This window comes from Schistocerca cancellata, chromosome 5, assembly GCF_023864275.1.
Source record: "Schistocerca cancellata isolate TAMUIC-IGC-003103 chromosome 5, iqSchCanc2.1, whole genome shotgun sequence".
Lineage (NCBI taxonomy): Eukaryota > Metazoa > Arthropoda > Insecta > Orthoptera > Acrididae > Schistocerca > Schistocerca cancellata.
The window spans coordinates 450,763,497-450,790,856 of record NC_064630.1 but is presented as its reverse complement, the minus strand read 5'-3'; the positions used below and the strand labels follow the sequence as shown (position 1 = coordinate 450,790,856).

The 27,360-nt window shown below is 42.9% G+C and overlaps 1 protein-coding gene across 1 annotated transcript in view; it reads right to left on the bottom strand.

Moving 5' to 3' along the window:
* The window catches only part of LOC126188598 (hemicentin-2-like), a 1,730,700-nt gene that overhangs the window by 1,009,166 nt on the left and 694,174 nt on the right, over nt 1-27,360 (bottom strand). Inside the window, exons 3-4 of the mRNA XM_049930200.1 lie at nt 25,447-25,667; nt 9,791-9,901 (exon numbers count right to left, since the gene is read on the bottom strand). Coding sequence (XP_049786157.1) covers nt 9,791-9,901; nt 25,447-25,667 — 332 coding nt within the window. The remainder of the gene's footprint in view (nt 1-9,790; nt 9,902-25,446; nt 25,668-27,360) is intronic.

The following is a 27,360-nucleotide window of genomic DNA, read 5'->3' as shown; positions in this document are numbered from 1 at the left end:
ATCTGATCATTTAACTGAGAGAGACAAACATTTTTATTACGTCAGTGACACATGTTTACGCAATTACACAGTTGGATAACTTCACACTTATGAAATTGTATTTTGTCTGTACTGTGTGAACTGTTCATATTTTTTCGGACCCATTGTGATATTATGAGAGCTTTGAATGATATATTTGGTATGGGATCACGAGTTTTAAAGTACGTTTGAGACAGATGACACTTTTGACATGAGCAGAGAATTTTTTTAGGTTTTGAAATTATTGGAGGAAGCTACGACGATTTTGAGATTTGACTGAAGTGTTTTGATGTTATTTTTACGACAACGATGTGTATTATGCTGTTGAGGTATGTTTATGATTAATAAGCTGATGCTATATGAGAAACCTGATTATGCTACATATTTATAATGATGAAATATTGAAGAATGTCGACGAATATGTATATGTGTAACAAGGTAAGGAATATGGAGTAGTGGTTAGGCACTCTGATTTGTGAAAAAGGTTGTTGGAAACCAAGAATCGTACTTGTAAGTGTTATGAAATGTGTGTAAACGCGTAAATGTCTCACAATGCCGGCAAAAATTTTTTGGAAACTGTTATATTCATAAGGTTTTGTTTCTACACATTTGAAACGCAAATTCTCGACCCGTGAAATTTTGTATATGAGACTGTCACTGTAGCGGAAACTGCTGTCGTAAATATTTCTGTAAGAAAGTTAAGTGACCACCTGCACGTAATGCGTCATGGGCACCCAGCTGTGTCAGACGCTGGGAGAACAAGTCATTAGTGAGTGCCTCGTCAGAGGCACAGGTAGAAAAAAAGAAAGGGGAGGCCATTGTCCTCGCTATTGACATTTCCTTGTTGAAAGCATACTGTGGAGCTCGTAATTTATGATATTTACTAAAATGCCTAATTAAATGATTAGAAACATTTTACATCTATTGTCTTTGTAGTTGAGAGATTGCTCATTTTGTTTAATATCTGGTTTACAGCTGTGTTGCAGCATTAGTTTTATAAAATAAACTTAGATGCATTTGCTAATGTGAACACTTTCTGTCAACAGATCTATTAAATAATTATTTTATGATCCACATTCTTCGAAAAAGGAGCTCTTGGAATGGAAAGAACAATAAGAAGGGACTGATAACAATAACTGCATATATAATTTTCTTTTCAAGTACTTGGTAATTTTTTGTAGAATTAGTTTTTGTGGTGCACCACTTTAATTACATAGACATTAAGATGTGAATATACATTTTCCTTATCTGCATTGTTGTTTTTACTGTAATATTTTTTCTGCTTGAGCTATGTCATGTTTAGGTATAAGTTACTGCTGTTTGCCAGGCATAGTGTTACTGAATTTGACTTTGTGTTACTCTGCTAAGCCAGTTTACTACTGATTTATTTTTCTTGTTGCTGCACATTGGCTCATATTAGTTGTAATGTTGCATTGCTTGGTAATTTAGATTTACTGTAGCTTGCTTTGAAATTTTCCATTTTTTTTGTCATTGCTGTTTGTGTTAATATGATGCTGCATTGCCTCGTCCCTTAGTTTAGCATCTGAGCTCAGTAGATTTAAGTTAGCTTAAGAGGGAGTAGCCTATAAGAGAATGAGTTGTGATGAATTTGAAGAAATGCACTGAGAGGTTATACGAGAAAATACAGAAAGCATGTTTGAATAGGATTTTTTTGATGGAAGCAAAGGTTGATATAAGACGAACGATCTATGGAATGAAGTTTTGGCGTGGACTGCAGTACCAAATGTTACACTGAAAACAAACCCTGTCCTTTCCTTTTGTGTTATCCCACTATGTGTTTATGTACCCTTGTGTATTTGTTTTCTTCCTGTCTCTGTGTAGTTTCACAGAATTTTTTCTTCTTCTAATACTAAGCTACATTCACTATGATGAGGAATACTGTTCTCCTCAAATATAATTGGCATTAATAATATGTTATTTACCTTGTAAATATGCTTAGACATTATTTATTCTGTTTTGTTTTAATGTGTTGATGTTTCAAAAGTTATTCTGATCTTTTATGTATGAACTTATGTTATAATTCCTGTAACACTGATGTATATGTTATTTCGATTCTTTTGTAAAGCTTGTACTACAAATGCTATCTGTATTGTTATGTTCTTTAATGATGTATTTTGTACCTTTGTAATTGTATTCTCATGTTATAATATTGTAATTGACACCAGTTCATCAAATTAAGTAACTTGTAAGTTACATTTCACTGCACACGTTTCTGTTGGTCATAGTATATGGACAATATGTGAGAAGTAGGGACTGTTAGTGTTTGCACATGTATCAATAATTCAGCAAGGGACTGGATAACAGCATTGCTGGTTCTAAGGACAATTCCAAAAATTTCTTGAGTGGTAAAGTGGTGGTTTATGGACTTGCTATCTTCTCTGCAAGACTCTTCGATGGTGATTGTGCACCTGCACAGTCACAACAGATGGCTGCTGGCCATCTCTACAAGGACTACAGTGGGTCTGCACCTTTGCTGACTCACCAATACCACAATCTCTACAAGGACATCAGTGGGTCTGCACCTTCGATGGCCCACCAATATAATTATTTCTACAAGGACTGCAGTGGGTCTGCGCCTCTGGTGGTCCACCAATACCATATTCTCTACCAGGACTACAGTGGGTCTGCTCTGTGATGACCTACCTACCAATATTCTTCAAAACTTCGACTGACTCTGCTGTTGGTTTCCTCTGTTGTGGCCCATTACCCGTCTGCATGTCAAGAGTCAGCACAGTCTTTCCGTTGGAAGGACAACACTACTTCTTCAAGACTGCATGGAAATCCACTACTTCGGTGTGCATTTTCTTTTACTGTTCAGACTTTGAGAAAAACACTGAAATTTTACTGTGATGAACAATCTGGACTGTCTTTATGGACTGTGAGAAAATTTTAGCTTTTGACCAACATTGTATAAATAAGTGTGTGCATTTGATATCTCGCGCTGTTGGAGGTGAGCCGCCAGCAGTGGTGGATGTGGGGAGAGCAATGGCGGAGTTTTGATAATTTGTAATACTGGATATTATGAACTGCTATATATATTATGACTATTAAGGTAAATACTTTGTTTGTTCTCTATTAAAATCTTTCATTTGCTAACTATCCCTATCAGTAGTTAGTGACATCCGTAGTTTGAATCTTTTATTTAGCTGGCAGTAGTGGCGCTCGCTGTATTGAAGTAGTTCGAGTAACGAAGATTTTTGTGAGGTAAGTGATTTGTGAAAGGTATAGGTTAATGTTAGTCAGGGCCATTCTTTTGTAGGGATTTTTGAAAGTCAGATTGCGTTGCTCTAAAAATATTGTGTCAGTTTAAGCACAGTCGTGTATAATTCTTGTGTCAGTGTCGTCGTAACTGCCGCCTGCTTCACGTCTGCTGTGCAGCGAGCTACCTTAATTTAAGTATTAACTGTATTTTCTTACTTGTCACTTCTTCTTCCGTGTGTATTTGCTTTTAGGAAGCTTTAATTTTTGAGTGCTCTTAATAGTGTTCCATAGATTTCGTGTTTGTTTTGAATACAGTCAGAGAGAGTCCCTTTAGTCAGCCATAGTGCCAGTAGTGTCAGTGTCGTCGTAACTGCCGCCTGCTTCACGTCTGCTGTGCAGCGAGCTACCTTAATTTAAGTATTAACTGTATTTTCTTACTTGTCACTTCTTCTTCCGTGTGTATTTGCTTTTAGGAAGCTTTAATTTTCGAGTGCTCTTAATAGTGTTCCATAGATTTCGTGTTTGTTTTGAATACAGTCAGAGAGAGTCCCTTTAGTCAGCCATAGTGCCAGTAGTGTCAGTGTCGTCGTAACTGCCGCCTGCTTCACGTCTGCTGTGCAGCGAGCTACCTTAATTTAAGTATTAACTGTATTTTCTTACTTGTCACTTCTTCTTCCGTGTGTATTTGCTTTTAGGAAGCTTTATTTTTCGAGTGCTCTTAATAGTGTTCCATAGATTTCGTGTTTGTTTTGAATACAGTAAGAGAGAGTCCCTGTAGTCAACCATAGTGCCAGTAGTGCTAGAGTTTGTTTTCATTACAGTCCAGAGACAGGTAGTGCTATTTTCATTGTTTTCTACAAGAAGTGGCTAGCAACCACAGTTTAGTGAATAAGCAGCCGCCTTTAGTGAATTAGCAGTCTAGTTAAAGGTTAACTCCCTTCAGTAAATTGTTTCCTTAGGATGGATAGGATGTGTGACTGCTGTGTACGGACGCAGGAGGAGCTGGCCACTGTTCGCGAACAGCTGAGCGTGTTGATGGCCGCGGTCAGCCGTCTTCAGGCTGCTGCCTCGGAGTGTAGCGGCAGTGGGGAGTCTGGTGCGTCGCAAGGTACACCCCAGGTGTTACATGCTTCACCCACTGTCCCTGCTGTCGAGACATCTTCGCGGGTACCGGGCACGGTTGGGCCACCCTCTCCCCAGGGGGAGTGGCGGGTTCAGCGGCGTTCGCGGCGCACGAGGCGGAAGGTCAATGTGGAGGCTGGCCGTGTGGCATCGCCCGCTCTGCCTGTGAGGGGACATGTGGCTGCTCCTTCAGCAAGGTCCGAGCAGGCACACGGGGGGAGGGGTTTATTAGTTATTGGGAGCTCCAACGTTAGGCGGGTGATGGAGCCCCTTAGGGAAATAGCGAGAAGGTCGGGGAAGAAGGCCAGTGTTCACTCTGTCTGCTTGCCGGGGGGTCTCATCCGAGATGTGGAGGAGGCCCTACCGGCGGCGATAGAGAGCACTGGGTGCACCCGACTGCAAATTGTTGCTCATGTCGGCACCAATGACTCCTGCCGTCTGGGTTCAGAGGTCATCCTCAGTTCGTACAGGCGGTTGGCGGAATTGGTGAAGGCGGAAAGCCTCGCTCGCGGGGTGGAATCAGAGCTAACTATTTGTAGTATCGTTCCCAGAACCGATCGCGGTCCTCTGGTTTGGAGCCGAGTGGAAGGCTTAAACCAGAGGCTCAGACGATTCTGCGGAGATCTGGGGTGCAAATTTCTCGACCTCCGCTATCGGGTGGAGAAATGTAGGGTCCCCCTGAATAGGTCAGGCGTGCACTACACGCCGGAAGCGGCTACAAGGGTAGCGGAGTACGTGTGGAGTGCACATGGGGGTTTTTTAGGTTAGAGAATCCCCTCCCTAGGCCCGACAAGACGCCTCCTGAGACGCGGCAAGATAGGAGTAGGCAAAATGCAACAGGGAATAACAATATTAATGTGCTAATAGTAAACTGCAGGAGCGTCTATAGAAAGGTCCCAGAACTGCTCTCATTAATAAACGATCACAACGCCCATATAGTACTAGGGACAGAAAGTTGGCTGAAACCAGACGTAAACAGTAACGAAATCCTAAACTCAGATTGGAATGTATACCGCAGAGACAGGCTGAACAGTGAAGGGGGAGGCGTGTTTATAGCGGTAAGAAGTGCAATAGTATCGAAGGAAATTGACGGAGATCCGAAATGTGAAATGATTTGGGTGAAGGTCGCGGTTAAAGCAGGCTCAGACATGGTAATTGGATGTCTCTATAGGCCCCCTGGCTCAGCAGCTGTTGCGGCTGAGCACCTGAAGGATAATTTGGAAAATATTTCGAGTAGATTTCCCCACCATGTTATAGTTCTGGGTGGAGATTTTAATTTGCCGGATATAGACTGGGAGACTCAGACGTTCATAACGGGTGGCAGGGACAAAGAATCCAGTGAAATTTTTTTAAGTGCTTTATCTGAAAACTACCTTGAGCAGTTAAACAGAGAACCGACTCGTGGCGATAACATATTAGACCTTCTGGTGACAAACAGACCCGAACTATTTGAAAAAGTTAACGCAGAACAGGGAATCAGTGATCATAAAGCGGTTACGGCATCGATGATTTCAGCCGTAAATAGGAATATTAAAAAGGGTAGGAAGATTTTTCTGTTTAGAAAAAGTGAAAAAAGCAGATTTCAGAGTACCTGTTGGCTCAACACAAAAGTTTTGTCTCAAGTACTGATAGTGTTGAGGATCAGTGGACAAAGTTCAAAACCATCGTACAATATGCGTTAGATGAGTATGTGCCAAGCAAGATCGTAAGAGATGGAAAAGAGCCACCGTGGTTCAACAACCGAGTTAGAAAACTGCTGCGGAAGCAAAGGGAACTTCACAGCAAACATAAACATAGCCAAAGCCTTGCAGACAAACAAAAATTACGCGAAGCGAAATGTAGTGTGAAGAGATCTATGCGAGAGGCGTTCAGTGAATTCGAAAGTAAAATTCTATGTACTGACTTGGCAGAAAATCCTAAGAAATTTTGGTCTTATGTCAAAGCGGTAGGTGGATCAAAACAAAATGTCCAGACACTCTGTGACCAAAATGGTACTGAAACAGAGGATGACAGACTAAAGGCAGAGATACTAAATGTCTTTTTCCTAAGTTGTTTCACAGAGGAAGATTGCACTGTAGTTCCTTCTCTAGATTGTCGCACAGATGACAAAATGGTAGATATCGAAATAGACGACAGAGGGATAGCGAAACAATTAAAATCGCTCAAAAGAGGAAAGACCTCTGGACCTGATGGGATACCAGTTCAATTTTACACAGAGTACGCGAAGGAACTTGCCCCCCTTCTTGCAGCGGTGTACCGTAGGTCTCTAGAAGAGCGTAGCGTTCCAAAGGATTGGAAAAGGGCACAGGTCATCCCCGTTTTCAAGAAGGGACGTCGAACAGATGTGCAGAACTATAGACCTATATCTCTAACGTCGATCAGTTGTAGAATTTTGGAACACGTATTGTGGTCGAGTATAATGACTTTTCTGGAGACTAGAAATCTACTCTGTAGGAATCAGCATGGGTTTCGAAAAAGACGGTCATGTGAAACCCAGCTCGCGCTATTCGTCCACGAGACTCAGAGGGCCATAGACACGGGTTCACAGGTAGATGCAGTGTTTCTTGACTTCCGCAAGGCGTTCGATACAGTTCCCCACAGTCGTTTATTGAACAAAGTAAGAGCATATGGATTATCAGACCAATTGTGTGATTGGATTGAGGAGTTCCTAGATAACAGGACGCAGCATGTTATTGTCAATGGAGAGAAGTCTTCCGAAGTAAGAGTAATTTCAGGTGTGCCGCAGGGGAGTGTCATAGGACCGTTGCTATTCACAATATACATAAATGACCTGGTGGATGACATCGGAAGTTCACTGAGGCTTTTTGCAGATGATGCTGTGGTGTATCGAGAGGTTGTAACAATGGAAAATTGTACTGAAATGCAGGAGGATCTGCAGCGAATTGACGCATGGTGCAGGGAATGGCAACTGAATCTCAATGTAGACAAGTGTAATGTGCTGCGAATACACAGAAAGATAGATCCTTTATCATTTAGCTACAAAATAGCAGGTCAGCAACTGGAAGCAGTTAATACTATAAATTATCTGGGAGTACGCATTAGGAGTGATTTAAAATGGAATGATCATATAATGTTGATTGTCGGTAAAGCAGATGCCAGACTGAGATTCATTGGAAGAATCCTAAGGAAATGCAATCCGAAAACAAAGGAAGTAGGTTACAGTACGCTTGTTCGCCCACTGCTTGAATACTGCTCAGCAGTGTGGGATCCGTACCAGATAGGGTTGATACAAGACATAGAGAAGATCCAACGGAGAGCAGCGCGCTTCGTTACAGGATCATTTAGTAATCGCGAAAGCGTTACGGAGATGATAGATAAACTCCAGTGGAAGACTCTGCAGGAGAGACGCTCAGTAGCTCGGTACGGGCTTTTGTCAAAGTTTCGAGAACATACCTTCACCGAAGAGTCAAGCAGTATATTGCTCCCTCCTACGTATATCTCGCGAAGAGACCATGAGGATAAAATCAGAGAGATTAGAGCCCACACAGAGGCATACCGACAATCCTTCTTTCCACGAACAATACGAGACTGGAATAGAAGGGAGAACCGATAGAGGTACTGAAGGTACCCTCCGCCACACACCGTCAGGTGGCTTGCGGAGTATGATGTAGATGTAGATGTAGATGTAAGGGGACGTTTCATAAGTAGTTAGTGCCTTCCGTAGTTTGAATCTTTTATTTAGCTGGCAGTAGTGGCGCTCGCTGTATTGCAGTAGTTCGAGTAATGAAGATTTTTGTGAGGTAAGTGATTTCTGAAAGGTATAGTTTAATGTTAGTCAGGGCCATTCTTTTGTAGGGATTTTTGAAAGTCAGATTGCGTTGCGCTAAAAATATTGTGTCAGTTTAAGCACAGTCTTGTATCAATTTTTCAAAGTGGACGTTTCACTCTTTATCATACTACAAGCGTCTTTTACTATTGGCCATTGTACTTTTTTTCAACTACATACGCAAATCCATTACGCTAGCTGCTAGTACTTCGGAATTCATAAGTGTTTCCTCCTACTGATTTCATGTGAGTTATTACAATAGCCCTTCGCAGTGCTGAACGATTCCTGTCGGTAAGTACATAAGGTATCCCTGGATTCTGTTTAGCTGTGGTTGTTCCTTCGCATTTCCACTTCACAGTCATTTCAGCTGTTGTCGAACAGGGCAGCTGTAGATGGGTTGAAATGTCCCGGAAATTTTATTCAGGTGACATCCAGTGACTGTTGCTGTTTCTCCGCCGACTGCACAATACTATCCGCCACCATTTGTCATGGCAGCTATCCCTCTCGCAACATCTAGCTTTCAGTTCCTCATTGCATACGAATGTGTAGATACCTCTGCTCAGATAGCGTACACAAGTTTCTATAAAAGGTTCAAAGGGCACGTAGATTATAATTAATGACCTGTACCCAATCATATGTAGACCACTTTACATTCGGTATATAGCCGTGTATTGCAACTTGGAAACTATGCACACAGGAAATACACCAATGATCTTTGACCTTTCTAACAGATTCAAAGCAAGCTACAAAAACATAACCTCTTCGTAAGGAATCTGCGCAACCGGCAGTAACTGACAACTCGTGTAACGGTAACTTACATTGCACATTGAGTGTATCAGATACTGAATCACCTGTAACCGTATGTTACATTGCGTATTCAGTGTATCAGATACTAACTGGAGAATAATTTTAGATTACTTATTTAAGGGTTTTATAAATAAAGAAATATAAAGTTGTTGGTGTTTTTATTTAGAGTAAGTGTTCATACTGCTGTACGTTTAAGTAAATTTGAAACTTATGTAAAAATATAGTCACTTAAGAGTAATTAAGTAAGAGACGAAAGAAGTCCACAGTCAGTTGGGAGAGCAGTTATCTAACATTGTCAGTTCTGTAGAGGCGACTTATTATTATAAATATTTTAGTCATTTTGTGGAGACACTTAATTAGCCAAGATCGCCAATATTTGTACAAAGTAAGAGTCAGCTCTACCTGAAGCTGAACGGACATAAATATAAACCTATCTAAATAAATGGGACCGATAACATCTTTTAAACGTCACTGAACTGAAAGATACAGATACTTCGTAACCATTTCCATAATGGAGCAGCTGAAAAGGAATTTTAATCTCTGTAAAAAGTAGAGGAGTACTCAAGATGAACCACAAAAAAACTTCCATGGGGCCATGCACTTGTTTCCAGAATCAGGTTCATTAATTACAGTATATGCCACTCTGAATTTTATTTTCTAGATCAATGTAATTGTTGTATATGCGCGATCTCCTAATGTCAGCTATCCACCACATAACCACGACCAAATGTGGTTTTAAGCGTGCCACAATCACATCATATGGTCCTCATACTACAGACCAGACCGTATTATTTACTATCGTGGAGCGATAAGTAAGTTTCTGTTGGTACTTACCTCCACGGACCTTGCAGGCAAGGAAGAGATCGTAACCCTCGAGAAATGGCCCTGCTATGGCACTCACTTCTCGGTCGTTGGAGTCGAAGATGGCAGGCGGCGAAGGTGGCACTGTGAATATCATAGTACACTGAAAATCTTGCTCTCATGAAAATGTAAATATTTACACAAAATACATGCTGCAAAAATCGTGATAGCACGACTATTACTTAAGTCAGTGCCGAATTTAAGCAAATTTCACGAGGTTGTGGAAAAATTAGAGAAACATGATCACCACACAAAAGAGCTGACTGGAAATTACTGCCTGCAGGGAAACAGCGATCTCGTGGCAACGTTTGTCATTGACTTAGAGTGACTAACAACTAGGAAGCTGGTACTTTACTTACAGCAAGTGCCGCAGTTGGAAGGCACATTGTCAAATGTCCAGTCGGGTTGACATTTCCATATTTTTACAAAATATTTGGACAAGTCCTTCGGTAAGTTGTGTATAAAAATGAACTGGTCGACGAAGTACACATTTTATCAATTAAGCATAGTGAACGTCAAAAGTTCAACGCAATTCAGACCACCCAACGTGACGTCTGTGTGTGTATGTGGGGGGGGGGGGGGGGGGGGGGGAGGGATAAACAGATATTCGACATCAAGGTATATGACTCGACAGAAAACCAACCCAGGCCTGTAGAGGAATACTGCGATGGGTACACAATATTTAGTTCTGCTCAAAAGAAGTGGAAAAGGAAATTCGACGAATATTTTATTAGTTCAGTCTTATGAAGTCCTGCGCCATAGTTGAGTGGTCTGCGTGGCTGGCTGAAATGCAGAAGACCGGGGTTCGACTGCAGTTACTGCCAGGACTTTTTCCTTAATGGGAGAATTGCTAGTGTGTGCACTCAGCCTCGTGAGGCCAACTGAGTAGCTCCTTGATAGAGTTGTAGCGGTTGCAAAGCTCAGAAACACGATGACCGAGAGACCGGTGTGTCGACCACATGCTTCACCATATCGCATCCAAGGACGCCATTAGCATAGGATGACACGGCGGTCGGGCGTTCCGATTGGGCAGTCTAGAGCCACAATGTGGAAATTTAACTTATTGTCTGTCCTTTGAAGGTAATCAATTAGTGATCGAAATCTGTCAAATGATAAGAAACAATAGTCTGGCAATCACTCTACACAGTTGCTTTTGAGAAGGAGTGAATGCATTATACGGCCGTTTCCCGATCGAGGCAACCTACATGTAACGCGATGAGACAAATTATATTAAAAGAATGTCTGTGGTATCTACGGCATTTGAGAAGGAAGAACTAAAACTGTGTATTTTGAATACTATTTATTTATTTTTTACCGTGCTGCCTGCTTTTTGGGTTGGAAAAGCAATGGTGGAATCTGTGTAACTGCACCCGCAACGAAATAAAGTTTCCTGTTTATTAATGGGCCTTACATTGTTTACGGGAATTCAAACCATGAGCGGTAATCCCGATTTGCGATTACAGTTCGAGAGGCATGAAAGGGATGCATTGGTGGGAAGGGAGTGAGACAGGATTGTAGCTCATCCCCGATGTTTTTCAGTATCTACATTGAACAAGCAGTAAAGGAAATCAAAGAAAAATTTGGAGCAGGACATACAGTCCTGGGAGAAGAAATAGGAACTTGGAGATATGTCGATGACATTGTAATTCCGTCAGAAACAGCAAAGGACATGGAAGAGCAGATAAACTGAATGGACAGTGTATGGAAAGGAGGATATAGAATGTAAGTCAACAAAAGAAACACAATGATAATGGAATGAAGTCGAATAAAATCAGCTGATGCTGAAGGAATGCGATTAGGGAATTAGACGTTTAAGTAGTTGGGTTTTGATTTTTGGGCAGTAAAACAACTTAATGATGGTCGAAGTATAGAGGATATAAAATGCAGACTGGCAACGGCAAGAAAAGCCTTTGTGAAGAAGAGAGATTTGTTAACACTGAATACAGATTTAAGACTCAGGAAATCTTTTCTGAAAGTATTTCTACGTAGTGTACCCATGCATGGAAATGGAACATGGACAAAAGACGAGAATAGAACTTTTGAAACATGGTGCTACACAAGAATGCTTAAGATTATATTGGTAGATCAGTGACTAATGAGAAGGTAGTGAACAGAACTAGAAAGAAAATAAATCTATGGCACAACCTGACTAGAAGAAGGGGTAGGTTGATAGGACACATTCTGAGACCACAAGTGATCAACAATTTAGTATGGAAGGAAGTATAGAAGGTAAAAATAGTAGTGGGAGACCAAAATATGAAGGTACGAATCGTAGAGATAGACCAAGAGATCAATACAATAAGCAGATTCAGAAGGATGTAGGCTGCAGTCGTTATCAGGATAGAATTGCATGGAGAGCTGCAGCAAAACCAGTCTTCGGACTGAAGACCACAACAACAAGAGTTCTATTTGTACAAGGTACTTCCAGGGTGGTACAAGATCTGATTAACCTGCTTCACTATCCATATCCAGTTGGCCTGGAACTCCTCTTTTATCGACTGCGACTGACATGCATACCTTGTAGTGATATTATATCACGTACAATAGCATACACACTCTAAGGTTGAAAAATGAAGCAACATGAAGGAGAAATGTACTTTGATAACAAACTGAAATTCATAGAGGAATTGACAGAAATGCAATTTTATAAACGTTCGCGGCCGATGGATTAATGTGTGATACTGCAGCGCAATTTCACCGCACAGGATAGTAAACAGGTGACATGTAGCTACCAGTGCGTAAATTCTTTGCGAATTTCATTCTGTGTACTCGGTTGGACATGCGCTTGAAAAATATACGCAGATGTCAGCATTTGAAGGAGTTGAGCTCAAAGAAGTAGGTTGGAGTAATCGGCGAGCCGCTCGATATTTGAATGGAAGCGATGCCACTATTCGACTCTGTTGGCAGGAATGTGTGAACCATGGCCGAACGCGGCGTTAAGAAAGAAGCAGTCGGCCTAGAGAGACGAGAGAAGCTGAGGACCGAACGATCGCCAGAGTGTTTGAAGTGATTTAGGAGCAGTGAAATAATTTAAAATACGACAGCTGGAATCCAACTCTCACTTAAAGCAGTGTGGTATGCCCACCAATGCAGATCTGCGCAACTTAAGTTACCTGTATTGTCTGTACCTAATATCATAACGTGCTGGCAGTTTCTGAATCACTGATCGATGAGGGACGATGGTGGACGTGTTAGGAGTCGTCTTTTACGGGTAAACATTCTTAACATCACCGATGTAAAATATGTCTTCAAGAGTACACACAATCTAAAGGAGAGAAGTATCAGTATTTGTTTAGCGATATAGTATGATTTTACCAAATTTTATTTTAATCTTATCGTTACTAATTCAATATTTTATTAATTTTCCACCACAAAACTTACGAACTTTCGCGTTACATCTTCATATTACGATGTTCAAATGGCTCTGAGCACTATGGGACTTAACATCTGTGGTCATCAGTCCCCTAGAACTTAGAACTACTTAAACCTAACTAACCTAAGGACATCACACACATCCATGCCCGAGGCAGGATTCGAACCTGCGACCGTAGCAGCCGCGCGGTTCCGGGCTACGCGCCTAGAACCGCCAGACCACCGCTCCCGGCTATTACGATGTTTTTGAGATGTGTTGCACTAGGCCAAAATGAAATTTTGACTACAGGGTGTTTCTGTAAGAGGGTGCAGAATTTAAGAGGACATAGAGGATGCTGAACAGTTTGAGGTAGAGACCTGGGGTCGGAGACACCAGCTTAAGGAGGTAACAGGAATAAAATCACATTATTGTGGACTTTTCTACCTTACGTTAGTTACAGTTAACTGCAAATACCATCATTGGCACAATGAACGTACGGTTTGTACTGTATGTTACGAAATGTCCTGAAACTGACGGCCTTTAACATCAATACAAGCATGACATCAGAGAACAATATCCTGACAAGTATCCCTGGCGTCTTTCGAATCACATCACAGACAGGCCATGGAACAGTACCTCCCCTTCCAGTCCAGCGACCAGGAAATACTTTATAGTAATCAGGCTCGTCCTCCTCGTTTTCTTGCAGGAAGTGAAGAATGTACATAGTAAATAAAAAGCACAGTACGTGTAAACATGTACACATGTTAGTTGTAAATACGTTGGAAAACAGTAATGTTAGTCAATGCGGCAGACGAGTTTACTTCCATATCTGTTTACTGGCTTCTCCGACCCCAGGTTCCCCACACCAAATAGTTCACTGGAGTATTTTCTATGTCATGCTGCATTTCTGCGCGCTCTTACAGAAACACCCTGTTTGATGATAGATAATCGACTTTCATTAGAGTCTAGTTTACCGCTAATAACCATCTTTATAGCTTTCTTGGTATTAGAGGGCTCTGAGCACTATGGCACTTAACATCTATGGTCATCCGTCCCCTAGAACTTAGAACTACTTAAACCTAACTAACCTAAGGACAACACACAACACCCAGCCATCACGAGGCAGAGAAAATCCCTGACCCCGCCGGGAATCGAACCCGGGAACCCGGGCGTGGGAAGCGAGAACGCTACCGCACGACCACGAGATGCGGGCAGCTGACGCATCTAACGCAGTTTTAGTGTCATACTACTGTTGCACTAAGCTATGCTTTTCAGTTAACTAACTACCCTATAAAGACAGTAAACCTCCGTCAGTGCTTCCAGCACTATGCCACAAATCAGTAGCATTAATAACTAATAAACTTTAAAATATGTTTGTATGTTTCAGAATAAGGTTGCTCAAAATATGGCGAACGAAAAGAAAAGTCGGAAGAGAGAGCGAGAGAGAGGTATCGAGTGTTTATTTGTTACTTAGCATGTCTTACATCTCTGCCAAACCGATGAAGTTACATCCTAAATCGAGAAGGTACCGTTCAAACCACTGCACTCTCAACCTCGAGCAGAATGCCTAATTAATGGTACGGATGTGACCTTTAGTGTTGTCAGAACGCAAAAATGATGAAACTACACGAAGAACGAAATTCAGAAATGTTCCGGGTTGTGCAAAGAACGAACGCAGACGTTTTTTAACTGAAGTGGATTCCACTTTGAAGGTGACCATCTTTACTAACAGAATTATGCAGCATCAGCCTCGTTTCTGTTTTATTAGACCTCGAGCACGGCATTCTCCTGAGGAGCGCTAGCTCGAACACTACCACTGAGCTATTATTCTTCTTGAAAACTGCTTACAACTTAAACACATAGTTATAGAATGATGAATGATAGTGCACTAAAGCTGAACCAAAAACAGATCCTCAGCAGTACAATTTGTCTAGTTACTTTTTATCTCAGATCTCGTACGTGCATTCACATAGCATGCAGCTGACGCGTCTAATACAGTTCTAGTGTTATCTTGTTGATGCTCTTAGCGACGCTTTTTAATTAACTACATATCCTATACAGGCGGTAAACATCCGTCACTGCTTCCGACAGTACGTTACAATTCAGTAGCATTAATAACTAATAAAATTGCACTCTACCACAAAAAGCCGATTATACGTTAGAAGTGCACGTAAACGTATTTTTTGGAAGTTAGAACGCGTTTTGATTCCTGATACGTGACATTTGCTGTAAGTGTCACTAGAAACGAAAACCAGTTTTGGTTGCCCAACACGCAGAACAGCTTCAGTTGACTACCTGGTGCTTGTTAAGATGGAACAAGAGCACCCCTTTCAACGTGTTGATTTGACGACAGTGAGAAAAAATGTCTATAAACCAGCCGGATATTCTTGTTGAAAGTTGTCAATAAAACGTAACTGAGCAGATCTGGCGAGTATATGTTTTTTTTTTTATTTTACTTGTTTAGAAACTAGCTAACCTATGCAGAGACGTTTTGGCCATACTATTTGGTCAAGTGTTATTGTTAATATTAATGAAATTTGTGTTATTTATAGTAGCATAGTACTTTTTGTGAAAGGGTGGCCCTGTAATTGTCTAGTCAACGAAGGGAAATTAGGGGGAAAACCGTGTAGTGCCAAATTTTTCTACAATTGTAGGTGGAAGTTTCATGACTAACACAGCAAAAATCCTGACCGGTGGGGCCTGAATGTGGCTGGTGGTTGAGCTTTAAAAGCAACATTATAGGTTTTTCTTCACTCTCTTAAAAACCACGGCTTCTGACTAAAATGATTCCTGGTACAAAACTAAACTACATCAAATTTCGTACAAAAAAGGTCCTAATAAATTATCTCTAGGATTAGTAACTTCCACGTAGCATGGGAAGGAAAAAAGCAAGTTAATAAAAATAGTATTTTAATACCATAAAATGAACATATGTTTCTAAATAACGTGGGTTAATAAGCAAATATGAAATGTTTGTACAATATCTAAGTGAAGCAGAATATCATTAAGGCATAAATGGTGTTTTGCGGTTAACAAGCTTGAAAGGAGGAGGTGTAGGTTAGAAACGTGAGCACAGGTAGGTCGTCGGTCAGTGGTCATCCACTTCCCTCCTTCATAGATCTGCAACATAAAGAGCGAAAAGGGAAGACACCTTTCACTCTATCGCACTATGTTACAATGAGCAACCAGACGGTATTTCACAAAGTTATACCAACTTCTCCGCAGTTCGCCTTGCGAATCACTCTGCGCTACACTCTGCCGAGGGAGAGTGGGCTGTTGTTTATTTACCACAGTGTGTGTTAACCACTAGTTTGTGTAGAAATACCTCCAAGGTAAAGGCCGGCGACCATTAAGATTTGTCACAACTTTCTACGTTTCAAAGTTGTGCCAAGTGCGTTGACATTACATGAAACACCGATATGAATTACTACTAACGCTAACATAAGATACGCATTTGGACAGAATATACGTCATTCTCTGCACACTGTTCTACAATACTAGAGGGAAATTTGTTCTTAGTCATCCAGTACAGCAGCTTTAGCGTTCTTCTGGGAAAGACAAATTCCTCCACCACAAGTGCTGCTGGCTTTTCTGTTTAAAAACAGACTATACCTCTCCAGCATTTCCCGTTCAGTTCTCTCGTATGAGCTGGTGTTTAAACAGTGATGTTATTTTCAGTTCATTAAGTGAGTGTTGAATTGCAATTGTCAAATTAGTTGTTATGTAAAAATCACAAGCGCTGGAGACGTCACGTATCAACTACACTCTAGTGCCTGACCCAGGTGTAACATGTCGTACGTATCCGATAATGTCAATCCTGTTCCATCAGACATATTGATATCCACCTTGAGAAATATACTTTTAACATCCAACTCCGCCTTTCCATCTTGTTACACACCCACAACACCATTTATCCCTTAATATTGTTCTACTGTATTAAGATGTGGTCCACACATTTAATATTCGTTCTAACTCACTGCTTTAAACAATAAACAAACCTAACTAACCTAAGGACAGCACACACATCCATGCCCGAAGCAGGATTAGAACCTGCGACTGTAGCGGTCGTGCGGTTCCAGACTGAAGCGCCTAGAACCGCTCGGCCATCCTGTCCGGCTATAAAAAGGAAACTACCGACTTTGGAGCTTTAAATTCCTAGACATCTTCAGTTAGTAGTGGAGATTGAATTTTAAGCCTTCGACTTTACTCCTCACACGTCTTCACTCGTAGATTTTGCTGTTCAAAACATTTCTGTATGGCATTTTTCGTGAAGATGCAGCTTACCATTACCACATGCGCTTTATTGTACCCGTATTTGCGCATATTGTTTGTTCAGAAAAAATAATTAAATACACCAAATAAAGTGAGAAAAGTGGTTGATGAATTACTATGACATTTTACAACGAAGATATTGCTACTTTAATGAATCTTCGTGTGGGAATTGTTTTCCTTATGATTAATTGTTCCGTTCTTCAACAACTAAATACAATTCTTTCCTGCATGTTGCAACATTTTCGCAAAGTTGCTTTTTCAATATTTTCTTATGTTTATTACCATGATAATGCTCTGCATTTCACAAATGAAATGAAACGTTAAGCACTGCCACAACTTCTTTAGATGTAGATGTGGATTGTAATTTTCAGGCTATGGGTGTAATTTCGAATCTGGATCTTAAGTAAAATTTCATCGTTCATCTGCTGTAAGAAAGTCCTTCCTTCATTAATTCAAAATAATCTTCCTTTCTCCTTCTCTACTTCTCCTCAAACAAGATTTCTGGCACTAATTTCCAAAAGACTTTCCTCACGTGAACTCCAACATTATATTCATGTACAGAATTTCAGCAACATTACAGAAACTCAATTAGTTTGTCTTGTTTGTGAAACTCTTGGGATCATTTCTTTCTTTTCTAGACGAGCTTTGCCCGTTTTGTCGATTCTTATTCTCCATAGGGTTCCTATCACCAAGAAATCTAACTCATTCACCTGCACTAATGTCTATAAGCTTCTAACAGTATCTGAATAGTCTGTATTGTTGACTACATTCGCAGTTATAGGAAGTTTAACGCTGTACGCGGCAGAAAGGGAGAACGCATGAACCTTTTCACAGCATTACGTCACAGTTGCAAAGTCTACAAACTGTCGCAAGCTAACACGCTGTGGCAAAAATCTTCTTTGCAATGTATGCAGTTGCGGCGACTACGCAGCTTTGTGACCTGTATTTCATCACATCCTGTAGAACAGTGCAAGCCGAGAGACAAGACAAATTACTCACTCCGCAAAACACAGACGGTCATTCCACATGGACGGAAATGTGGGAAAGCGAAGGCTCTAGGCTTAGATCCCTTGAGCACAACAGATAGTAGAAAACTGCGGATCGGATTTGGCGCCAAAATGCATAATATTCATGTTTAATTGAATAGGAAACGAGTCTGACAATGCTGAAGAGATTAGTGATACTAATATCTTTACATCAGAGGCGATCAAAAACATTTCAAGACGAGGGCCGTACATTCCAGAATGGATATGCCAATCAAACAAAATTGCCGTGAGCATTGAGGTGATAGTCCCGCAGACCGTACCAAGTTAAAGATCTCCCGATGCGTGAAGAAGTCCGTAATGCCAGCGGCACATCCCCGTATTTTAAGGGACTGAAGGCGTGATAATCGCATGTGGAGAGATGAGGACTACAGGGAGGGCGCTCGAGTGTCTCCCACATTGTGTGACTTCTACATATCGACATTTGGGGTATGGGAAGGGGCGTTATCAAGGGGCTTCAGCAGGGAACTAGGGACATCATTTCGCTACGGTGGATTTCAACAGATCTGCTGCCCCACACACATTCTACATTCTCCATCAGATGTCTAGCGGTGTTTCTCATTGGGCAGCTTCCTCCCCGATAGCTGAATGGTATGCCGGCACGGTAGCTCAGCGTGTTCGGTCAGAGGGCTAGCTGCCCTCTGTAACTAAAAAACTGAGTTAATGGATCAACAACGAACTGAAACGAGTGTCTTTCGACGTCCGCCCAGAGCAGATAAAACGAACGAAAACGAACAAAATCAGATTTAAAAAAAAGTGGTAATCGAAAAAAAAGAATTGTCAGCGTGACCGACTGCTGTCCTAAGAGGCCAGGGTTCGATTCACGGCTGAGTCGGGAATTTTCTCCATTCAGGGACTGGGTGTTGACTTCATCATCATTTCATCCCCGTCCCGCACGCAGGTCGCCCAATGTGGCGTCGAATGTAATAAGACCTGCAAAAAGGCGGCCGGACCTGCACTGTAAGGGACCTCCCGGCCAATGACGCCATACGCTCATTCCCATTTTTCCTTGGGCAGCCAAGAAAAGAATGATATAACATTGATCCTGTTTGGACGCATTTAGTAATAACTTCGCCGTAGTTTAAGTTTCCACATTTACTCCACACCCGTAGGAAATACACGAATGTCACACTAATCCCTTTCCTACATGTCGGTTCTTATATATCCGCTTAGGAATCCGGCTACGTTGCATATACGCAGCTACAAAGCCCTCAAACGGAAAGTACTTGATCACCTCTTATTATTAGAATTTGACTTATTAAAAGCTGATCCAAAAAGGCAACAAAGGAATCAATTTAATGTTACGAAAGTTGATGTACACTGAGAGTCTGTCATGGAAGAGCACCCAGCGGAACCAAGTAGAAAACAGCAAGGCACTGTCTAAAACAGTCTGTGCCGTCCATGACTGATCCCAAGTGCATTTTAATCATGAAAATTATCTGAAGTTTAATTGGCAGTAATGAAAATGTTGTTTGAACCGAAGGAACGGGTAAACAGATACTTGCATTATTTTGTGAATGTCGTTGTACTGAAAGGAGTATTATCGGATTCCGCGATAGTTACTGTGGTTAGTAAGTTTAGACTGGCTGTCATGTATGACTGACTAGGAAAAACTTTTTCCTCTTTTTGGTTTGGATTAATAAATGAGGAGGCATTCTGCGTATTGAGACACTATTATTGCGTCACAGTGGCACTATCGAAGCTACTCGAAGCTTCACTGTCTTGAAGGGCATGTTAGAAGCCGTAACCTAATGAGGAGAAATTCAGTGGAACAGCTCGAGACAGATTTGGAGGATATCAGGTAAACAAGCCTCCATCTACATATACGAGGGCAGTTCAATAAGTAATGCAACACATTTTTTTTCTCGGCCAATTTTGGTTGAAAAAACCGGATATTTCTTGTGGAATATTTTCAAACATTCCCGCTTCGTCTCGTATAGTTTCATTGACTTCCGACAGGTGGCAGCGCTGTACGGAGCTGTTAAAATGGCGTCTGTAACGGATGTGCGTTGCAAACAACGGGAAATGATCGAGTTTCTTTTGGCGGAAAACCAGGGCATCTCAGATATTCTTAGGCGCTTGCAGAATGTCTACGGTGATCTGGCAGTGGACAAAAGCACGGTGAGTCGTTGGGCAAAGCGTGTGTCATCATCGCCGCAAGGTCAAGCAAGACTGTCTGATCTCCCGCGTGCGGGCCGGCCGTGCACAGCTGTGACTCCTGCAATGGCGGAGCGTGCGAACACACTCGTTCGAGAGGATCGACGGATCACCATCAAACAACTCAGTGCTCAACTTGACATCTCTGTTGGTAGTGCTGTCACAACTGTTCACCAGTTGGGATATTCAAAGGTTTGTTCCCGCTGGGTCCCTCGTTGTCTAACCGAACACCATAAAGAGCAAAGGAGAACCATCTGTGCGGAATTGCTTGCTCGTCATGTGACTGAGGGTGACTATTTCTTGTCAAAGAATGTTACAGGTGATGAAACATGGGTTCATCACTTCGAACCTGAAACAAAACGGCAGTCAATGGAGTGGCGCCACACCCACTCCCCTACCAAGAAACAGTTTAAAGCCATACCCTCAGCCGGTAAAGTCATGGTTACAGTCTTCTGGGACGCTGAAGGGGTTATTCTGTTCGATGTCCTTCCCCATGGTCAAACGATCAACTCTGAAGTGTATTGTGCTACTCTTCAGAAATTGAAGAAACGACTTCAGCGTGTTCGTAGGCACAAAAATCTGAACGAACTTCTCCTTCTTCATGACAACGCAATACCTCACACAAGTCTTCGCACCCGAGAGGAGTTCACAAAACTTCAGTGGACTGTTCTTCCTCATGCACCCTACAGCCCCGATCTCGCACCGTCGGATTTCCATGTTTGGCCCAGTGAAGGACGCAATCCGTGGGAGGCCCTACGCGGATGATGAAGAAGTTATTGATGCTGTACGACGTTGGCTCCGACATCGACCAGTGGAATGGTACCGTGCAGGCATACAGGCCCTCATTTCAAGGTGGCGTAAGGCCGTAGCATTGAATGGAGATTACGTTGAAAAATAGTGTTGTGTAGCTAAAAGATTGGGGAAGAACCTGGTGTATTTCAATGCTGAATAAAACAACCCCTGTTTCAGAAAAAATGTGTTGCTTTACTTACTGAACTGCCCTCGTACTTTATACTCAGCAAGCCATCTAATGATGTATGGCACAGAGTACTTTTTGTACCACTAACTGAGCCCTCCAACCCTGTTCCACTAGCGGATAGCCTGTGGGAAAAATGATTGTCGGTAAGCCTCTGAATTGGCTCCAATTTCTCGAATTTTCTCCTCGTGGTAATTACGCGAGACGTTAGTGGGCGGAAGTAATACACTCCTGGAAATGGAAAAAAGAACACATTGACACCGGTGTGTCAGACCCACCATACATGCTCCTGACACTGCGAGAGGGCTGTACAAGCAATGATCACACGCACGGCACAGCGGACACACAAGGAACCGCGGTGTTGGCAGTCGAATGGCGCTAGCTACGCAGCATTTGTGCACCGCCGCCGTCAGTGTCAGCCAGTTTGCCGTGGCATACGGAGCTCCATCGCAGTCTTTAACACTGGTAGCATGCCGCGACAGCGTGGACGTGAACCGTATGTGCAGTTGACGGACTTTGAGCGAGGGCGTACAGTGGGCATGCGGGAGGCCGGGTGGACGTACCGCCGAATTGCTCAACACGTGGGGCGTGAGGTCTCCACAGTACATCGATGTTGTCGCCAGTGGTCGGCGGAAGGTGCACGTGCCCGTCGACCTGGGAACGGACCGCAGCGACGCACGGATGCACGCCAAGACCGTAGGATCCTACGCAGTGCCGTAGGGGACCGCACCGCCACTTCCCAGCAAATTAGGGACACTGTTGCTCCTGGGGTATCGGCGAGGACCATTCGCAACCGTCTCCATGAAGCTGGGCTACGGTCCCGCACACCGTTAGGCCGTCTTCCGCTCACGCCCCAACATCGTTCAGCCCGCCTCCAGTGGTGTCGCGACAGGCGTGAATGGAGGGACGAATGGAGACGTGTCGTCTTCAGCGATGAGAGTCGCTTCTGCCTTGGTGCCAATGATGGTCGTATGCGTGTTTGGCGCCGTGCAGGTGAGCGCCACAATCAGGACTGCATACGACCGAGGCACACAGGGCCAACACCCGGCATCATGGTGTGGGGAGCGATCTCCTACACTGGCCGTACATCACTGGTGATCGTCGAGGGACACTGAATAGTGCACGGTACATCCAAACCGTCATCGAACCCATCGTTCTACCATTCCTAGACCGGCAAGGGAACTTGCTGTTCCAACAGGACAATGCACGTCCGCATGTATCCCGTGCCACCCAACGTGCTCTAGAAGGTGTACGTCAACAACCCTGGCCAGCAAGATCTCCGGATCTGTCCCCCATTGAGCATGTTTGGGACTGGATGAAGCGTCGTCTCACGCGGTCTGCACGTCCAGCACGAACGCTGGTCCAACTGAGGCGCCAGGTGGAAATGGCATGGCAAGCCGTTCCACAGGACTACATCCAGCATCTCTACAATCGTCTCCATGGGAGAATAGCAGCCTGCATTGCTGCGAAAGGTGGATATACACTGTACTAGTGCCGACATTGTGCATGCTCTGTTGCCTGTGTCTATGTGCCTGTGGTTCTGTCAGTGTGATCATGTGATGTATCTGACCCCAGGAATGTGCAAATAAAGTTTCCCCTTCCTGGGACAATGAATTCACGATGTTCTTATTTCAATTTCCAGGAGTGTATGTTGTAGGACTCTTCCCGGAAAGTGCTCTCTACTAATATCAATAGAAAATCTATCCGTGATGCGCAACACCTCTCTTGTAACGTCTGCCAATGGTGTTTGTTCAGCATGTTCGTGACGCTCTCAGGCCGTCTAAGCGATCCCGTGACGAAACGCGCCGCTCTTCGTTGGACCTTCTCTCTCTCTCTGTCTCTCTCTTCTATCAGTCCTACTTGGCTGTGATCTCTGTTAGATGAACAATAAGAATCGGTCGAACAAGCGCCTTATATGCAACTTCCTTCGTGAGTGAGTTACATTTCATAATATTCTTCCTATGAATCTGAGTCTGGCATCTGTGTTTCCCATTATTTGTTTTGTGAGGTTATTCCACTTACGGTCGCTCTGGATAGTTATTCCCAGCTATTTTACGGTAGATACTGTATCCAGCAGCTTGCCATCAATAGTGTAGTTGTACAGTAGTGGATTTCGTTTCCTATGTATGACCAATATTTTACATTTATTTACGTTCATGGTCAACTACCAAAGCTTGCACCATTTATTAATTCTCTGGAGATCATTCTGTAAATCTTTACTATCTTCTGGCGTCGTCAATTTGTTATGGACACCCGCATAATCTGCGAACAGCCTTAAAAAGCATCCGACGCTTTCTACTAGATCATTTATGTATACTGGAAACAGTAACGGTCCTATAATACTTCCTTGGGATGCTCAGTAAGTTACCTTTACATCTGTCGATTGATTTTGTTCCGTTAAGGGCTACATGTTGAGTTCTATGTGGAAGGATGTCTTCAATCCAGTCGCAAATCTGTTCCGACACTCGACAAGCTCTTTTTGTCACTAAACGGCAATGCGAAACGTGTCAGGTGCTTTCCTGAAGTCAAGGAACCCGACATCAACCTGAGGGCCGTTGTCTACGGCCTCCACTTCGCCATCTAAAGAAGAACCGAGCGCAGTTTTGTAGAATTTATCTTTGGAGTTTATTAAGCGTTGCCCTTCACATCCACATACATACACCGCCAGCCACCATATGGTGGGTGGCAGAGGATACCTTGTACCTCTACAAGGAATTTCTTTTCCAGTTCCGTTCACAAGTAGAGGAAGGGAAAAGCGACCGTCTGTTTGGCTCCGCACGAGCACTGATTTCTCTTATTTTGTCTTCTAGCTCCTTACGCGAAATGTAGGTTGGCGGGAGTAGAATGCCGGTACCCTAAATTTTGTCAATGGTGTTCCGTGGATAGAAAGTCCTCTTCCCTCCAGCCTTTCCCACTTGAGTTCAGGAAGTTCGTCTTCGTAATATCTGCATGTTGATCGAACCTACCAGTAACAAATCAAGCAGCCCGCTTCTGAAGCGCTTCGATGTCCACGTATAATCAACCATGGAGGGGACCACAAATACTCGGGCCGTATCCAAATATGGGTTGCACTAGTTTTCTCTACGCAGTCTCCTTTGCAGATGAGGTACACTTTCCCAAAATTCTCCCAATAAACCGAAGTCGACCACTCGCCTTCCCCAGTACCAACCAGACGCAGTCGTTCCATTTCATATCGCCTTGCAGCGTTGAGCCGTCACAATGGATGTGACTGTATTAAGCTGCATACTACTAATGTTGTGTTCCAACGTTATGGGATTGTTTTTCCTACTCATCCGCATTAACTTCCTTTTTTCTACATAACCTGCCATTCATCGTACCTACTACAAATTTTGTCTAGATCATCCTGTATTGTCCCACAGTCACTCAACAACGACAGCTTCCAAAATACCACAGCACCAGCGGCAAATAGCCTTAAATTTCTCCTCAGCCTGTCCTTCATATCGTTAAAAAGTGTTAGAGCCGCAGACTTATCTGGTAACCTATTCTGAATATTCGTGTTAAAGACTTTCATACTGAAATAAATATAATTTGTAGTAAACGGAAGTTGCATAATCTGTTTACTTGAGGGTCAAGTTAGCACTTCTTTTACGTGTGGTGCTACAAAAAAATAATGAAGTTTAGGTGGGTAGGTTTGATAGTTACTGAAGTTATACTAACAATCTGCGAGGTTAGCGTCACGGTACGAACTTCTGTTTTTTTTTTTTTTTTTCTTGGCAACAGTTTTTGCGAAGGGAAAACGCAGCGGAGTCTCATACTGACAATGGGAACGTACGCACAAAGATTTATAAAGGAAGCAAGTGCAACATACCGACGATGGTGAGGTTGATGCGGAAGTTGACTGTGGGCGAGTTCCGGAAGTCGATGCGGCAGCGGAAGACGCCCTCGTCGGCCACGCTGACGTTCTGCACGCGCAGCACCGCCCGCCGGCCGGGCAGCCTGGACAGCGCCTGGAAGTTGGCCCGCGCCCCCAGGTCGTCCGTGGTGGCCGAGTGCACCGCCTCCTCCAGGCTGGACCCACGGGCGTCGAGGCTGCAAGACCAATTCATCAGTGTTAGCATCGCCCTACAGTACGAGTTGGCGAAGTTATTTTATTACGAGGTGTATGAGAAAAGTAACGAGACTGATTTTTTAGCTACCAAAATTTTTATTTTTTTAAAAACTGTGTTGAAAATAGTTCCGTTAGGCAGCTATACATCTGCAGAGTCATAGTTTCCAATCGTGGTAGCAGTGCTGTAGGCTTCGACTCCTACGGCCTTTGACACTTCAGTCACACATTCTCTTGATTGTTCTCCACTGTCAAAAATGACAACGTTTTAAGACTTTTTCAATTCTGGGAAAAGAGATAAAGCAGGTGTGACACCCCCGCCTCTGGCGGCGTCCATTACAGCGGATTTTTTTTTTTTTACCCTGGATTTCCTTCTGGACACTCTTTTACTGCTGCCACACAGCACTGCTTGTGGTTTAATTATTATGTAATGCTCCAATTATTTGAATGCAGCCCAATTGCGACGATTTGTGTGTGTGTGTGTGTGTGTGTGACAACGTTTTAAGACTTTTTCAATTCTGGGAAAAGAGATAGGTCAGAAGGACTCAGATCAGGTGAACAGGGAAGCTGTGGAACAACAGGGATGCATTCTGAGGTCATGGTGGGAAAGGCAGTGTGACATGCGGCGTTGTCATTATGCAGCACTACTTGTTTAGTGTCCGGTCTCTCTACATTCACCCATTCCCCGAGCCTTTCAAGGAAATCTTTGTAAAACATTTGGTTGAAATTTTACCGTGAAAGGTCCTTGTGAGCAAAATCGATCTTCACGTTCTCGGTCTTCCCAAAATTGTTTGTACCAGCGAAAAGCTTGTACTCTTGATAATGAATGTTTCTCAGAGACCTCTTTCAACGTTTCAATCATCACATTCGCGGTTTCCCCGAGGCCAACACAAAAATAAATGGCGTAACGTTGCTCTAAGTTCCGCTGTTCCATTTTCGTAACACACAACGAAAACTTGACTGATGGTGCTCTAAAAAATCATGTTATGCTGAAACTCCGCCTGAGCATCTGGAAAGGTTGAACACACCGGTCTACACAGGCAGAAGAACACAGCGTCACCAGATCGCTCTCAGTGTTGTCACTCTCATTACTCTTCTCACATATCTCGTATATAGAGAATGTGAGGGCACTACGGGGTAAAGTGTAACGAAGTTATGGATCCATAGCGAAGTCTGCAAATGAGATCAAATTGTAACAGAAAACTGCGTGTTTCGTGTGAATATAAGGGACAGCACTTGTGAAAGTAGAATCGAATATATAACCAACACATTGATATCATTCAGTCGTCTATGACAGGAATTACCTCGTGTAAATATTTGATTTCTGCTATAACCGTGGCGATTACCGAGAGCACCTTCATCAGTTACAGTCGACCAAATATCCCCTGTGCGAGTGGGGCTGCGGTTACAAGAAAATGAAGTTACTGCAGCGTCTATTGCAAGGCGAACAAAAATCACCCACTTCTGTGAAACTTTTGTTTGCAATAAAGGATATGGAAAAACATTAAGACGTTCAACATTTTAACGACTCGGCAGTAGATGGTGTAATGAAACTTTGTGAAAGATTAAAACAGTGTGCTAGGCCGGCACGTGAACCTCTTGCCTTTTGCAGGCAATGCTCTGATCGACTGAGCTATCCAGTCACGACAGACCATCACAGCTTAGCTTCCGCCAGTA